Consider the following 17,857-nt stretch of genomic DNA (forward strand, 5'->3'; position numbering starts at 1 on the left):
TATGTTAACGTGAACCAACTAATGTTCTTGTAAGTTAACCCACATTATGTTTATGAAAACAATCAGATTTAAAGCTGAAGGAGATCATGTTTCAAGATCAGCATGAAGTGGTGAAAACACTCAGGGAAATCATACTGAATGACAATATTGGAAAGTTTAGCCTTTTGTCTTAAAACTTTTTGCCTCATTAAGCTATCATAGAGGATAACATTTATAAATATAATTATAATGCTGGTTTTCATTCTTGCATGATGGCTTTTTAATTTTTTATAGGAATATTAATCATTCACTATTTCATGTTGGATTTTGAAACTGCATCTTTCTAGCAACAGTGTGTATCTATCGTCCAATAAAAGTGTAGATAATGCTGTTAGTACTTATTGATATGTACACTCTTGGAGACAGAGGAGCAGGAAACATGCTCCATGTTAGAGGTATTTTGATATAAAATTATGATCAATTTTATAAAATATAAGAAATGTACAAAGAGTGTCTGCGGGATTATAGTAAAGGAAAGGGAGAGGAGATAAACAGAGAATATTTCCAGCATTGGATTGTAAATTCATCCTGAGATAACTGTCATTTTCTTTTCTTAATATCATTAGTGCCTGAGACTCTACATGTAGGAGAGCAGGAAATGTTTGTTGTGAGCGAATAAAAAATTCCCAGAGGGGATCCCTGGGTGGCGCAGCGGTTTAGCGCCTGCCTTTGGCCCAGGGCGCGATCCTGGAGACCTGGGATCGAGTCCCACGTTGGGCTCCCGGTGCGGTGCGTGGAGCCTGCTTCTCCCTCTGCCTGTGTCTCTGCCTCTCTCTCTCTCTCTCTGTGACTATTATAAATAAATAAAAATTAAAAAAAAATTCCCAGAGAAGAAGTTGACAACAGATTTGGAGGGAAGGGGATTCATGGAAGAAGAAGGCAGGTATTTTCTTCCTGGGCCACTGGAAAAGAAAGGCCACAGGGAGAGCTGAGAACAGAAGGGGCACATCTATGAGGTATACAGTTTGACTACTACCTGTCCTTCTGGGCTTTGCCCCCAGAAAAGGCAGACAAAGAACATGTTCTTCAAAGGACAAACCTTTAGATGGGTCAATGTTTTGAAAACATCGAAGACTCTTCACTACTGTCCCTTCCTGGTGTAGAAAGCAGGACTACCACTTACTATCAGATTTGAAACACGTGTGGTTTTCATTTAGCTCACTTCCCAGTTGGTGGCCGAGTCTCTCCTACAGCACTCCATCTCAGAAAATTACTCATTGCTCTAGGAGAATGTTCAGTCTTATTTTATTTTCTCACAATCCAGGCAAATGGGTACCTGAGAAGATGCTCCAGATCTGAGATGGAAATCCACCAGGGAAATTGGTCACCCCTGCAAACGTTTGTACTTGGTCTTGTCAGTTTTGTGTCTAAGTAGAACATTATCAGTTGGTATCCCCAACCCCTGGCAAATGGAAATATCTGTAACATATAGGTATTTTTAATTATATTTACTGCTTTTTCTGTCTCCTAGTAGTTCAGAAGATTCTTTCCATCTCCAACTGTTCCTATTGGTACCATCTCAACCCCAAATTTAAAAAGGTATATCACTTAGTTCTCATGGCCTCAGCGACAGGACAGAGCAAAAATCTTTTGGACTTTAGTTTGCAAAAGCCTAAACTATAAAGATGAGAGAGAAGGTTTGAGGGGTAGTCAAAAAGTGTCTAGGGCACCTGGATAGCTCAGTGGCTGAGCGCCTGCCTTTGGCTCAGGGCGTGTTCCCTGCGACCTGAGATGGAGTCTCGTATCAGGAACCCTGCAGGGAGCCTGCTTCTCCCTCTGCCTATGTCCTCTGCCTCTCTCTCTCTCTGTGTCTCTCATGAATAAATAAATAAAATCTTTAAAAAAAAAGTCTAGATTTGAGGAATGAGGGGATTTTACTTCCAAACCAGAAACCATTTCTCTACACTGGAATGTGGGAGGAGAGAAGGAAGGGAAGTGTTGTGAGAGGGGACTGTGGGGAATCCTGGGGAGAGGAGCCCTGTGCCCCAGTCTAGTTAGATCTAGATAGCTTTGTGCAGAGGAGGAAGCAGGAGGAGCAAGAGTAGGGGCAGGCTGCCCAGTGGGTCTGATAGAGACATACAAAGCTATAGTCAACCTCACAGAGATTCCCAAGGAACAGGCTGACCAACATGGCAGCACCTACTGAGGAGGCCCCAGGAACCCAGAGGCCAAATGGACAGGGATGAAGCCCACCTTAGCACTTGAGTAGACTGATAAATGAGAACCAGCTGGGACAATGGATTTTCAGGAGTATGCCTCATGGATAATTGACATCAAAGAGCACATGGCACTCCCCTTCCCAGGCCTTGGCACTGTGAACTCACCTAGACCTCAACTTTGGAAAATGATGGTTAGTTACCCCAATTGACTGAGATTTGGTTTATGGCGCCCAGATGGAGTGGGAAAGTAAAATATAAATTGTGCTGAGTTAAGAATGGAAAACATTCAAAATGCCTGTCAACTGTGAATTTGTAGATTATAGCTGGCATCATGTACATGTCTTTAGTGTTTCTAAAACAATTAAACTGGTATATGCATTTGACAAAAAGAAGAAAAAATATCCAGTGCTTCCCCTCTAAAGCAAAACAAAACACAACAAATCTGAAAATGCAAAAGTGAAAGGCATACAAAGTCAATGTCCTCTGTTCTTTCTTCTCCCACCAACTTATACATGAATACCAGTTCTGCTCCATGGAGATAAGAGCTGTTGATGGAGTATTTTCCAACCTTTAGAGGCCAGTAGATAATGATAGGCATCCTGATTTGAGGTTGAAAAAACAAGGAAAAAAAGGAAAATTCTACTTAATTTTCATATTAATTTTCATCCTTATTTTAAACAAGCTATGAAACCTACCAAGTACCCTCATCACGACCTATCTCAGCAATAAGAAAATGTCCTTGCAGAACCCTGACAAAGAATGATGTGGGTTTTTTTGTTTTAAACTATTGCAGCTTCAATGACGCATGAAGTTACAGAAATCTTAGGGGAGGGGGAAACCCTTACTAATGCACAGGTTATGTTCATTCAACAAGGAGCCATTCAGTGTTGTTCGATGACTGAGAAATTATGTTAAGGTCAAATAAACTGTGGGCTTTCTTTCAAAAGACAGCCGAAAGCACACTGGAACCACAGCAAAGGAGACAGTTTCTCCCAGCTGCCTAGATTTTATCTTTTCTTGGAAAAACTTACTATATATTTAATTCTTGGATTGTATTGGAGTTTGCAAATGAAGAGGAGAGAGCATGAGACTATAAATTCATTCCGTTTACAGTTATATCAAGTAAAGTATTTTCCATTCATTTTCTTTTAGAGAAAAAATACTCCTATCAGAGTAGACATCTATTTTGAAGGAATTTTGCAAACACAATGCAGGTAAATTACTTGTAATATGTTTCATAATATAATGGTGATAATAATGATGGTAATGATAGTGATGATAATGGCAATGATGATGATAATGATAGTTTTATAAGCTTATTAAGTAAGGGTTTTTTAAAATGGTTAGATCACTGGACATGTAGGGCTTCCTGCTTTTATTATAGGCTTTGTCTTCCAAGGCATTAAAATTAAATAAAATTAAAAATTCAATTCTTGAGTTGCACTAGACACATTTCAAGTGTCAGTAGCCGTGTGTGACTAGGGGTTATTGTTTGGATAGTGCAGATGAAAGTACAACCTTTCCATCACTGAAAAAAGTCCTGGGGGACAGGGCTGCTGTACTGCTATGGCAATACACTAGGAGGGGCAAAATTTTGTAATATTAGTGCCACAGTTTTATTCTTTATGTACTGTGTAAACACAAAAAATTTCTGTTATGTTTATGTTTATGGTAACACCACGGTTAACATCCTACTCATTTTCTAATTCTCACTGACTAGCTGACTGAACAACTGAATGAATAATTTCCTTATTTTCATGTAGTTTGAAAGAAACAACTAAAATAAAGTAGTGGTCAATGAGTATCCTTTTAATGAAAGTACTGATTACATGATTATTCTTTTTCAACCTTAGCCTGCAGATCCAAGCCATATTTCTATTTTTTTTTAAAAAGATGTTATTTATTTATTCATAAGAGACACAGAGAGAGGCAGAGACACAGGCAGAGGGAGAAGCAGGTTCCCTGCAGGAATCCCAGGACCCAGGACCCAGGATCACGACCTGGGCCAAAGGCAGATGCTCAACCACTGAGCCACCCAGGTGCCCCCAAACCATATTTCTAAGGAATAATTAATTCTTTAATTCCACACCACAATGTTTGTTTTTTCTTTAGTGTTTACTTTCACTTTTTCCCAAGTGTCTTCCTTGGGAAGACACTATCATAAATATTTGCATATGTTCAATGTGCTTATAGTGTCTTCTTATGCATTTTGTAGTTAACTAGTTTTAAATATCCTTGGGTGCTCACATAAGGAACCTTGAGGTCAAACTTATTTGGAGTTTTCACATTGAGTCAGATGAAGGAATTAGTTCATTTTAAAGACTAATCTTTATGTCTGTAATCTCTATCTTTTCCTGTGTTTATTTTTGAAATCCAGTTTTACTGAAAGCTGTGGAATAACAACTTACCCTGAGGAAGTGAGTCAGTGTCTCCATGAAATAAAAGGATTAAATTTTGAGTATAGTAATACTTATTAGGGTTCTAAGTGGTAGAACTGTGTGGTGAGACCTAGAGACTATAGGGTTGTTCTGGAGGAAAGTGGTGTGAATCTTGGAAATTGAAATGTCCTTTTTTTAATAGAATATAAAATTGTGAGTTTTATTTTATTAAAAACTTTTAAAAAATATTTTATTTATTCATGAGAGACACAGAGAGAGGCGCAGAGATATAGGGAAAGGGAGAAGCAGACTCCCTACTGGGAACCCGATGTGGGACTCTACCCCGGGACTCTGGGATCACACCCTAAGCCAAAGACAACTGCTGATGCCCAACTGCTGAGCCACCCAAGCATCCCTATTTTTTCAATTTAAATTCAATTTGCCAACTTATAGTATAACCCCCAGTGCTCATGTCACATACCCTCCTTATTGGCCATCACCCTGTTACCTCATTCCCCCACCTACCTCCCCTTCTACAACCTTTTGTTTCCCAGAGTCAGGAGTCTCTCATGCTTTGTCTTCCTCTCTAATTTTCAAAATATACTCTTAAATTGAAGAGGAGTCCTTAAATGGGTTAAAAAAAAAAAGATGTATGTTTTCAGTGACATAAGAATCCATATTTATGATGACAGTAATGTTATCTTAGGTAAGTAGAGGTGTTCTTATTTATAAAGTAGAGTTGTTAACTCTAGAATCTATTTCTAAGTAAGATGTTTTTAAAGATTTATATATTTCAGAGAGAGAGTGTGTGTGAGAGGGTGGAGGGGAGGGGCAGAGGGAGAGAATCCTCAAGCAGACTCCCCTCTAAGCTTGGAGCTGAAATGGAGCTCGATCTTAAGACCACGAGATCATGACCTGAGCTGAAATCAAGAGTTAGATGGTTAACTGACTGAGCCACTCAGGAGCCCTTTCAGTCAGACATTTTTAGGGAACTGTTTTGTTGTTCCTTTGAATGAATGATGAAGTTTTTTCTTTACTTTTTGAATAAGTGCACTTTCATCATTTTGGTTTTTTTGAAACATATATTTAAAATAGAGTCAGTAGCATATATATCGGTATCATTATCCCATCAGTCGCTCCCTCCATACAGAGAAAGGCTAGCCACATTTTCCTTCAGCAACCTATTCTCTTTCAAAAACACTCCTCTAGTGCCTGCTGTTTTCCCTTTTCTGGGGCCAAGAGGGTAAAATGAGGATTTGGCAAAAGTGAATATGGTCAAAGTTTCTTCTCAAACATAGAGTTTTATGCTAATAAAATCAAAGTAGAAATCATTATATTTATGCATGTGGCCTGCTGTTTTTATGGGTGAAATGATTTTTCTTACTCTTCAGTAGCAGTTTTTTTTTCAAGCTATAATATATCGTAGTATGCAACTACTATGTTCAAATATATTTTTTTTATAAATTTCCTAGATCAACTATTCAAAAGCAGTATGAGAAAATTACTTATCTTATATTTCCTTTTGAGATACACTTAAAAGTCTAGATTTAAAAATAGAACCTCATGGAGAGGGCTCAGGAAGGACGCAAAAGACCCTGAACTCACCGGGTCGCCCAGAAACACCAAAGCTACAGCTTCATATGGATCATTTCTCCCTGAAGAAGATCTGAAAAACAGGAACCGCTTCTCTGCAAGAAAGGATGAAAGGACCACATCGACCTAGCAGAGAGGTGGTCTTGGCTAAAAATCCCACCCCTGTCACAGTGACCCCTATGGAAGGATCTCGCCAGTCCTGTGCTTCTCCTGGAAGAACAAGGGCTTGGTGCCCCACATTAGGGACCCCAAACCTTGGGCTCTGCACCAGAGACAAGAGTTCCTTGAAATTCTTGGCTTAAAAACCAACAGGACTGGGGTTCTTGGGTAGCTCAGTGGTTGAATGTCTGCCTTTGGCTAAGGTCCTGATCCCAGGGTCTTGGGATCGAGTCCCACATGGGGTTTCCCATTGGGAGCCTGCTTCTCCCTCTGCCTATGTCTCTGCCTCTTTCTCTGTGTCTCTCATAAATAGATAAATAAAATATTAAAAAATAAAAAATAAAACCAACCTTGACTGTTGTTCAAGGGACCTAGACTCCTATAGGAAATGGAAATTCTCCTAAAAGGCTTGAGTTGGGTCTTGCCCCAAGATCTAGCACAAAAGCACCAATTTGAAAAGCACTTAGATTATATGTGATAGAGATTTATTTGCTGGTTGGGGGCATCTCCTGGAGGATCAGGAAACAGTTGGGGCTCTCTCTAGAGATGGAGGTGCCAGCAGTTAATGTGTACGTGATCTTCTCCTGCCCTGTGAGACAGGTGGGCAGCCTCCCATGCAGCACCCTCCCCACTGTCTGGCTAGGGGAGGCCCGGGTAAGCAGTCCTGGCAATATCCTGTTCCTATCCTAAATATGGGGCCCGTGCAGGAGTGTAGAAAGAGCCTTCTCCCAGAGCATTGCTGAAGCCTCAGAGCACATATGAGGAAGGTATTTTTCTACTGCCTTTCTGAAGCCACAAGGCAGGTGCACCCCTGCACTCTCCAGCTGCCTGTTAAAGCTAGTGGGCATGTACAAGGGGATATCCTTTGCCTGGCTTTGATGGCTGAAGGGGCTGGCATTCCTGAGCTCTAAGGGACATTAACAATCAGAAAGACACTTTTTGGCAGGCCAACACCCCCAGGGCACTGCATAGACAGCCAACTGAAACACACTTCCAATCTTCCAGTGAAAAAGACCTATTTACTTATCCTGGAGCTGCAGCCTGAGGGACAAGCTTCAGGTTTCTCACTCATCCAGAGACTATGAAGGTGTCTCCCTGAGACAGCTTCCTTGCTTCCTCCTTGATTTATACAGTCCCTTAGCTGCAGCTCCCTAAGGCTTCCCACAAAGGAGCTTATACACTTGCCTGAAGCCCTATTTTTGCAACTGTTGCTCAGAAAACACTTCATCTCTCAATATGGCAAACAGCAGGATTGATGACTGTAAACCATGACAGTATATATTTGCTACTTCAAAAATTGCTAGGGTGCCTGGGTGGCTCAGTCCATTAAGCATGTGCCTTCCACTCAGGTCATGATCCCAGGGTCCTGTGATCCAGTCCATATAGAGCTTCCTGCTCAGCAGGGAGCCTGCTTCTCCCTCTCCTCCCTGCTCGTGCTCTCTTTTGCTATCTCTGTCTCTCTCAAATAAATAAATAAATGAAAAATAAATAAATAAATAAATAAATATATAAATAAATAAATAATAAATATCTTTAAAAAATTGCTGATCTGGCTTCCAATCAGCCTCAGACTCAGTGCTAAAGGAGATTCCTCCCCTTGGGACACCAACAGATCTTGGAACACCCTCAACAATGGAGACATATCAAGAATAAGTCAGGCTGTTTAGACAATTACAAAGGTCTGAGAGACAAGCCCAAGAACTAGGGCAAAGCATGAATGAGAAAGACCATCACCTACACAAAGCCACTCCTTCCAGATTAAAAGATGTAGCTGTTTCACCTAATACACAGAAACAAACACTGTAAGTCAAGCAAAATGAGGAGTTAGAGAAATATGTTCCAAATGAGAGATAGGACAAAACCTCAGACTCACTAATCTACCTGACAAAGATTCAAAGTAATTGTCATAAAAATGCTCACCATACTTGAGAGAAGAATGGGTAGAGGAACACAGTGAGAATTTCAATAAAGAGAAAGAAAATGTAAGAAAGCACTAAACAGAAGTCACAAAGCTGAAGAATATAGTAACTGAACTGAAGTTGAGGGGTTCACCAATATACTGGATGAAACAGAAGAACAGGTCAGTAAGCTGGAAGACAAAGGCATTGGAACTCACCTCGACAGAGCAGCAAAAAAGAAAGAAGAGAGAGAATATGAGACCTATGAAAGCATCATATTCCCATTATAGGGGTCCCAGAAGCAGAAGAGAGAGAGAAAGGGGAAGAAATACTATCTCAAGAAATAATGGCTGACAATTTCTCTAACCTGGGGAAATTCAGGTCCAGAAAGCCCAGAGAGTTCCAAATAAATGAACCCAAGGACAGCTACAGCAAGACTCTCTCAGAAGTGACTAAGAATGGGAACAAGGTAGCCAAAGCCTGCCTGGAAGGCCTATGTTTGTTTAAGTCCATATAAACTTGCCACACTGGCTTAGAAATCAGTTTGTAACTATGGTGTCTTTCTTTACAGTGATAATGGGAACTTTCCAGAAGCAAGCGTATTTTATGCTCCTCTATAGGCTTATACTTTTATGATGGAGTCCAGAAGAATGTCTGGGTCCCCTAATACTGTTGTAGTGTTTGCTTGAGGGAATACAAGGTCACCATCCATTTGCAAGGCAGGAACTTCTAGAGGTGGACTTGGCTTACTGGTATCCTCAGAGTTTGAGATGTCACTCAGGATGCCTAGTGTAACTAATCAGAAGGCTGAATCTCTGCAGAAAACAAAAGTTTCTAAAAAGTGTGGGATGATCAGTGAAGGAAAACAGATTTTAAAGTAAGGCTGTTCTTTCTATTGAAGAATATCTACCAGATTCTCCAATCTGCTGGGAATTTGGAGAAGACTACTTTAACTTCCAGGCTAATTGTTCAGTTGTTGAAGATGAAAAGTGAAGAGTAACACATGAGTTTTACAATAAATGATGATGTGGCTTCAGACAAAAATCAGGGCCTCAAATGAGTGTGCTTTGCAGACAAGAGTGATTTGTTGTGATCTTTTTACATGTTGTACATTGACTAATGATGTGGATCTCTGATTAGTAGGTTTCACAACAATTGGGAGAGCTGATTCCATACTTTTTATTCTTGGGGGAGAAAACAAAAGAATGCATAATAGAGGCTGAGGCAAAGTTCCTTGGAAGGCAAAAAATATGTGCTAGTGGTAATAGAAAGAAAAAAGGGCAGAGTTTTACAGGGAATAAGAGGTTAGACCTAATACCGGAAACCAGGAAAAGAAATTTTGTATAACCCACAAGGACTATGTATCTATTGACTTTGCTAATTTTAATCACTCTCCAATAGTAGAAACTGAGGGAAAAGAGAGCAGTTTTGAACATTAAATGCGGAGCTATTTCTACTTTAGAATAAATATAAATATTTTCTGAATGCGTAAAACAATTCACTGCATGGGAGCTTTCTTTGAGATTCTCACTTCACTAGGAATCAAGAAACATTTATTAAGCACCTACTTACTGAAGAGCAATACATTGGTTCTTTTGGGTGATAGCAAAGAAATATGATATCATCTCTGCCATAAAGTAGTTTTTAAATCAGTGGTGAGGCAAGACTGTCAAACACCAATAAAGTGGAGAATGGATAATGCAAGATAATATTTTAATGTCACAGACATCAAATATGAAGCCTAGAGGAAAGGACAGGTTCTCTGGAGGAAATGGAGCTGAAGCTAGACCTTGATGGATAGTTGATATTTGGGGCAAGGGCAAGGGGTAGGGGTGTGGGTGGGTGAGGGCAGGGAGATGGGTAAAGGACATGTGTGTGAGGCAGAAGAGTGATAGATGTGATCCTGGAGACCTGAAGGGTGCACGCAATGTTCATAGGGCAGAGGGAGGCTGGGTGCTAGCACACTTGGGATAAACAGTGGGGAGGGGAGAGCCTGAGGTTGTATACTGAGAGTGATGCTCACCTAGTGATCCCTCTTACAGTAAAGGATGTATATATGTCCTGTGAGGGATCTTAGATCAACCAGTTATTCAGATAGTGGTTAAGGAACGAGTCTCTTCATTCAGGGCACTCAACTAAGCCATTTTTTTTTAATTATTAAAGAAGTGAGTAGTGAATTCTTCAACACTTCTTATACCAAAAGTGGTTGAATTTCCTTTTTTAGTCCTCAATCCATGTTTAAATGAGATACATTGTTTTGAAATTTTACTTATAGTTAAAAAGTTTCTTGGTTGTTTGAAAATTTAGGGTAGATATCTTTCAGAGTTTTCCTCCTTATTAGTTTGTATAAATATTGATTTGCCCTAGAATGAGTTATGGGTAGGAAGGATCTTTTTTTTTTTTTTGTACTATACAACACAGCATTCCAGAAAACCCTCATTTCCGTTGATGAATGGCTATTGGCATACAGAAATCTGGCATGTGGTTGAGGAGAAGGGATACAGCTGACATGAGAAAAGCTTGAGAAGGAAACCATAATCCCCCTTCAAATTCGCTGCTTATTAGAGGAGCTAAAATGATTAAGCAGCTGGAGGTTTTGATGTATGAGGAAAGATTAAAAGAATTACATGTGTGTAGGTTGGCTGAAGAGCTAAGGAGTATATGCGCATGTGTGTGGGGTGGGGGCCTGATAGCCATTTGCAGATAATTGAAAGTATAAACCCCAGAGAAGGAGAGGGATTGCGGAGGTGGTCTTTAGGGGATTATCTAAGGGTAATGAATGAACTGAAGAAAAGAAAAAAAATGCTTTCATCAGGAAGACTTTCATAATGGGTGAGACTTAAGAGGCCATAAAAGAATCTCCCAGGAGAGGTGGTGAGATTCCCATCCCTTGAGTCATTTGAAGGAGGCCTATAAAGTTTTGGAAATGCATAATGCTGCCCTGTGGGGGAACAGATTTGGTAAGCAAGACCATCCTTTGTCCTAGTGTTTTATAGTTCCATTTCTAAGATGAATCAATTGGTAAACAATACATTTGGAAGCTCCCCAGGAACTGAGTCTGTCTCATCTCACTGATAACTTTCTTCAAGTAATAGAGACATGTTCTACACCTCCTCCTTTTCTGATTTCCACGTGTTGTCCCTGACATATACTTTTTTTAGGGGACATACAGGTCTGATGGTAGATGAAATGCAAGATTGAAAGGGTAAGAGGGACAAAATTCAGCACATCACAATATTAATGAACCTCCCTCCCGTGCAGTCTCTTTTCCAAACATGCTTGCTATCTGTTCCATTAGGATGATTCTTTGTATTGTGTTCCTTGGGGTACTTCAGGGTTAGTGTTTGGATCATGCTCCTTTTGGAAATGAAATTGGTAAAGGCTTGTCTTTCTACAGTATCACAACCAAGCAGAAATTCTTTCTGGTGTCTTTTGATAAGGACATCAGTATGTCTATTCCAATAATTTGCAGAAACTCAAATTGATGGGATCTTAGAGCATTTTATTTTAATGCTAATAGCATAAAAAAGTCCCATGACCTTATAAGATCATGTCGTTTGATCTTATAGTTTCCCCCTCAGGTTTTTTCCCCATAGAAGGAATAATAAATGATTCTCACACGAAGATTTACAAGCTAGTTTTTCTTCATGGTGTTATTTATATATAACCAGAAATAACTTAAATATCAACAGTAAGTTAAAGAGTTTTATTATGTTTTATAATATATTGTCACAGTCACAAATTCATGGTTTTGAAGAATATATAATGATATGAGAAAATGCACATGATTATGTTTGAAGAAGTTAGTAGAACATTCAAACACAGTAGTACCCTAAATGTATTTATGTTAGAAGATATGGATAAATGGATAGACATTTATTTTAGCTCTGTTATCTCTGAGCTGTGGGTTTATGAATAATGTTAAGTTTCTTCTTCCTACTCTTTTATATGTTCTACAATTAATGTATATTACTCATCAGACTGTTATTTAAACAAATTTTTACCTTTATTTTTATTTTTTTGTAGTTTTACATTTTTATTTAAATTCTAGTTAGTTGGGATGCCTGGGTGGTTCAGTGGTTGAGCATCTGCCTTCGGCTCAAGGTGTGATCCTGGGGTCCTGCGATCGAGTCCCACATCAGGCTTGCTGTGGGGAGCCTGCTTCTCCCTCTGCCTAGGTCTCTGGCTCTCTGTGTCTCTCATGAATACATAAAATTAAAAATACTTTTAAAAACCCAATTAGTTAACATACAGCGTAATATTAGTTTCAGGTATAGAATTTAGTGATTCATCACTTCCCTATAATACCCAATACTCATCTCAAACAAGTGCCCTCCTTAATACCCATCACCCACTTAACCCATCCCCATGCCCACCTCCCCTCCAGTGACCCTCAGTTTGTTCTCTATAGTTAGGAGTCTGTCTTGTGGTTTGCCTCTCTCTTTTTTGGTCCCTATGTTCATTCATGTATGTTTGTTTCTTAAATTCCATGTATGAGTAAAATCTTATGGTACTTGTCTTTCTCTGACTGACTTATTCACTTAGCATACTCTCTAGTTCCATCCCTATCACTGCAAATGGTAAGATATAATTCTTTTTGATGGCTGAATAATATTCTAATATATATATATAATATATATATAATATATATATCTTTATCTTCTTTATCCATCTTCTTTATCCATTCATCAGTTGATGGATATTTGGGCTCTTTCCATAATTTGGCTATTGTTGATAATACTGTTATAAAGATTGGGGTGCATGCATCCCCTCCAAATCAGTATTTCATGACCTTTAGTAAATGCCTACTAGTACAATTACTCTATCATACAGTAGTCCTATTTTTAACTTTTTGAGGAACCTCCATACTGTTCTTCAGAGTGGCTGTACCAGCTTGCATTCCTACGAACCGTGTAAGAGGGTTCCCTTTACTCTGCATCTTCATCAATATCTGTCGTTTCCTGACTTGTTAATTTTAGCTATTCTGATCAATGTGAGGTGATATCTCATTGTAGTTTTGATTCGTATTTACCTGACAATGAGTGATGTGAGATTTTTACCTATAAAAGATAAAAAAAAACCCCACAGATATTTGGATATGAGTGTTTTGCACTAAGAAATGGACTGCATGCATAGAGTATAGAGTGGGCTTTCCTGCATTAGAAGAATATACAGTAGGTGGAAAGATTGTGGTGCTTCTATACAATTCAGAAAGTGAAAATATCAGATTTTTTTGTATTTTTTATACAAAATATTTTAATAAGCTGAAGCTAGAAGAAAGTTGAGGATTTTAGAAGATGGTCCCAAGTACCCCAGTGTATCAAAATATTTTGTTATGTTTCCTTCAAAAAAGCTTTCACTGGGATATAATATTAGTCATTCCAAATAGTACTAACAAAGATAAACAAGTTTCCTTCCTTCTTGACTTACTAAAATCTTTAATATGGTGATATATATATATAGTATATATATATATATATTTATATATATCTCTTCAAGAGAGGTATATTAAAACATCATGTTTGACAGTAAACCAATAAAGAAATTACTATGACTGAAGGATGAAACAAAACTTTGTTATTATATGTTTATCTTTGTTTTTTATAACTTATTTTGTAGTGTAGTTATAGACTGGAATTATTAAAAAATTATAACAATCCGAAAAAGAAAAAAATCAAATGAAAGCAATTACTCCCATAAAAGTTTCATGAGATCCTTGTAAATATAAAATATAAAACTTTATTAATTTATTCTACAAATATTTATTGTATACCTCTGATGGCCCTAGTACTCTCCAGATTTGGGGGCTACTTCGATGGAAAAAAAAGGATAAGAACTCCTGTCACTAAGAAGTTTTTGTTGTGGCAAACTTTAAATCTTCTATAACATACTAAGTCTCTGTATGTACACACTAAATATTGTAGAAATAATTTTTACTCAAATTTTTGCATTTGTTTCCTACCAGAAGTAGAAGCACTGAATTTGAAAATTATATATATAAATACTTTACAGATTCCTGACAGGGACTGTTTTTTTTCTATAATATATATGTTTTGAATTGAAGTTCAATTTGCCAACATAGAGTATGACACTCAGTGCTCATCCCATCAAGTGCCCTCCTCAGTGCCCATCACCCAGTCACCCCATCCCCCCGCTCGCCTCCCCTTCCACTACCCCTTGTTCATTTCCCAGAGTTAGGTGTCTCTCATGGTTTGTCACTCTCTCTAATTTTCTCCACTCATTTTCTCTCCTTTCCCCTTTAATCCCTTTCACTATTCCTCATATTCCCCGTATGAGTGAAATCATATGATGATTGTCCTTCTCCGATTGACTTACTTCACTCAGCACTATATATATTCTTGAGTATACACACACACACACACACACACACACACATATATATATGGCAGATTTTTCTGAAGGTTTAATGCCAGTGAAGGTAGTAATTGCAGTCAAGGCAGCAGACCCAATCACTCTTAATAGAACTGTAGACAACCATGCTCTTAAAAATTTCATGACCCTCTTCATAGGGAGCTGGCTTTCTTTTCTTCTTGTTCTTTCTTTTCTCCTTCAGCCTGGCCAGATACCTTGAAAATCATTCCCTCTGTATTAACAAGGTATTTGGTTCTCTTTTTCTCACTTCCAACCCATGTAGGCCATGCTCTGAGGGCTCACATCCTACAACCAGAAAGGCTGATCAAAGTTGCTTTTCTCAATAGAGGGGATTTTTTTTTTCCTGAAAGGGATTCTGATGTCAGCTATTAAATTACTTTTTTTTTCTTTCTTCCCATCACATATTTTTTTGTGCTATAGTTGAGGGTTTTTTTCCCTTAGTTTTATTGAAGTATATTTGAAAAATAAAATGATATATATTTAAAGCATACAATGTGATGATTTGATGTCTATGTACACATGGTGAAATGATTACCACAAGAAAGCTAATTAACATATCATTTCTAATAGTTACTATTTTTTGAGTGTGATAGGAACATTTTGGATCTACTGTCTTAGCAAATGTCTTGTATATGAACTATAGTCACCATGCTGCACATTAGATCCCCAGACCTTATTTACCTTAAAACTGTAAGTTTTATCTTTTGACCAAGTTTTTCCCAAGTTTCCCCATCCCTCAGCCCCTGACAACCACTTTTCAGCTCTGTTTCCATGAGCTTGACTTCTTTTTCCTCACTTATGAATGAGATCAGATAGCATTTGTCTTTCTTTGACTTACTTCACTTAGCATATGTCTTCCAGCTTCAACCATGTTGTTGCAAATGGCAGAATTTTCTTCTTTATAAGGCTGAATAACCTTATTCAGTTGTATTGTCTTTCTATCCCCCACATCTTTTTTACCCATTTATCTGTCAATGGACTCCTCAATTGTTTCCATGTCTTGATGATTGTAATAATGCTGCAATGAATAGGAGAATGCAGATATGTCTTTGAGATATTGACTTGGTTTACTTTGAATATACACCCAGAAAGGGATTTCTGGATCATATGGTAGTTATACTTTTAATTTTTTCAGATTTTGTAGTTGAGATTTTGATTGCTATAAATTATGCCAAACAATTTTATTCTCTTTTTTAGCTCTCACCCATTAGCTGATCCTGCCTGTAGTGCAGGTTTTGATATTTTGTTCATCATAAATTTTGACATGAATTTTTACTTCCAAAAAATATTACATGTAAGTATTATTTATCTTATTTACTGAGACTTTGGCACTCTCTTAAATTCTGTGGCCAAGGCAAGTGCCTCACTTGCCTAATCCTAACCCTGGCCCTGCCTATTTATCAGAACTAGCTATTAAGCAATCTCCAAAGAAGGCAGCATCACAGCACAGGGTTTATCAAATCTTTTCTGATAGATACAATTTAATTCTTTTTCTCCTTTTTTTTCTCATGTAGTTAAAATAGCTTGCCAGGTTTTTTTTATTATCTTCAGACTATTTTCAAGTTATCTTAGATAACAATTGGAATGCACTCCATTTCTTGATTTATTTGCTCATTTGTTAGGGAAACCAGCAATACTTATTGACCAAATAAATGAATTTCTGATGATTTTTTAAAAGTCTTCATCTGTTGCAGTATAATACTGGAACTGAGAATGTTTCTGGAATTTGGGAAGACCATATAATTCTGAAAAAAATCTAAGTACAGAATCTATTTCAAAGTCCTCAAATAACAAAATCCCTATATAATTTTGTTTTCAGAAATTATTCTTCAGACAAATGCTCTCCTACTTTATATAAATGAGGAAATGATAGCTTTTGAGAGAATGGTATAGAAGAGTTTTGGAAGTCTGCAGATATTGAATGATTTAGTGCAGAGGGGGGCAAGAGAGAAGGGTAGTTTTGAATGGTTTTGGGATGGGGCAGTCCAGTGGGTCTATCATTTAAAAATTGTAAATATTTACAGATAGTCTTCTGGATATGAAGAAAAAAATTCTTATAAGAAGATTGTAATTAAGTTTTTGGAGGCATTAGGGTACCAGATCTAAGAGAAAGGCAGAGCGGGAAGAATGTAGATAGAACTGAAGACCAGTTTGAGATCCAAAGAAAGGACATTTGGGAACTCTATTTTCTATAGTTGAGTCATATCTTTAAAGGAAAGAAGGGAGGCTTTTAGTACAAACAGGTCAAGACAAAATATTCGTTTGACTCTCTGCACCCAGTGATTGCAGCTAGTGAGATGACCAGGATGGCAGGCAGCCCAGCTTTACTCAAGCAGTCCTTGGCTCACCTCCAAGTGACCATTGGTGAACAGGGTCTCCTCACTATGTTATTAATTAACCCTGGCAGACCTTCAACATTTTCATTACCTTGGCAGAAAGTGGGCTTTTCCCTCAGTGTGCTGGCTAGCTTTGGAGACTGTACTTATCTCCATGCCAGCACGGCACTGAAGTCATTAAAATCATCACATTTAACCCTACTGCTAATGGCTGATGTTGCAACAGTCTTGGAAACAGTGAAGTGTCATCCAGGTGTCATCTATTTTCTTTAAAAAATGCTACAGCATGTCCAGTGTCTCCTGTTTATTCTGAAATATTTCTCAAGAGTTCCTTGTTTCAGTTCATCAAATATATTTGGGAATAGGAAAATCAGAGAATAATGTGCTATGAGATCTGCCTTCCCTGAAAATATCACCTGAAGGATTAGATTTGTGGCTTATAATTAATGCAGGCACAAAGAGTAAGGATCACAGTATATTAGAACTGTTGGTCCAACCTCTCTCTCTCTCTATATATATATATCATATATATATATGATTTTTTTATAACATCCTCAGGCATTTTGTCATTTGAACTCTATCTGAATTCTTTCATTAACGAGATCTTAATTACTTTTTTTTTAAAAAGGGAGCGAGAGGGGGGAGGGGCAGAGGTAGAAGGAGAGAGAGGTTCATGAGGCTCGATCTCACAACCCTCAGATCATAACCTGAGCCAAAATCAAGTCAGAGGCTTGGGGTGCCTTAGTGGTACAGTTGGTTAAATCTCCCAGTTTTGGTCATGATCTCAGGGTGATGAGGTCGAGTCCTGGCTGAGTCTGCTTAAAACTCTCTCCTTCTCTCTCTACCCCTCCTCCCCCTAAGATAAATAAATAAATCTTAAAAAGAAAGTGTTGAACCCTTAA

General features: G+C 38.2%; 1 protein-coding gene across 2 annotated transcripts in view; it reads left to right on the forward strand.

Moving 5' to 3' along the window:
• LOC119877537 overlaps positions 1-17,857 on the forward strand; it is a 410,753-nt gene that overhangs the window by 208,515 nt on the left and 184,381 nt on the right. Inside the window, exon 6 of one of the 2 annotated variants that reach the window (XM_038573610.1) lies at positions 3,351-3,416. The exons of the other annotated variant lie outside the window; for it this stretch is intronic. Coding sequence (XP_038429538.1) covers positions 3,351-3,375 — 25 coding nt within the window. The 3' untranslated portion in view covers positions 3,376-3,416. Of the gene's footprint in view, positions 1-3,350; positions 3,417-17,857 lie in introns of those variants that run through there. 2 annotated transcript variants of the gene reach the window in all.

The sequence above is a fragment of the Canis lupus genome, chromosome 25 (assembly GCF_011100685.1).
Source record: "Canis lupus familiaris isolate Mischka breed German Shepherd chromosome 25, alternate assembly UU_Cfam_GSD_1.0, whole genome shotgun sequence".
NCBI classification, from domain to species: domain Eukaryota; kingdom Metazoa; phylum Chordata; class Mammalia; order Carnivora; family Canidae; genus Canis; species Canis lupus.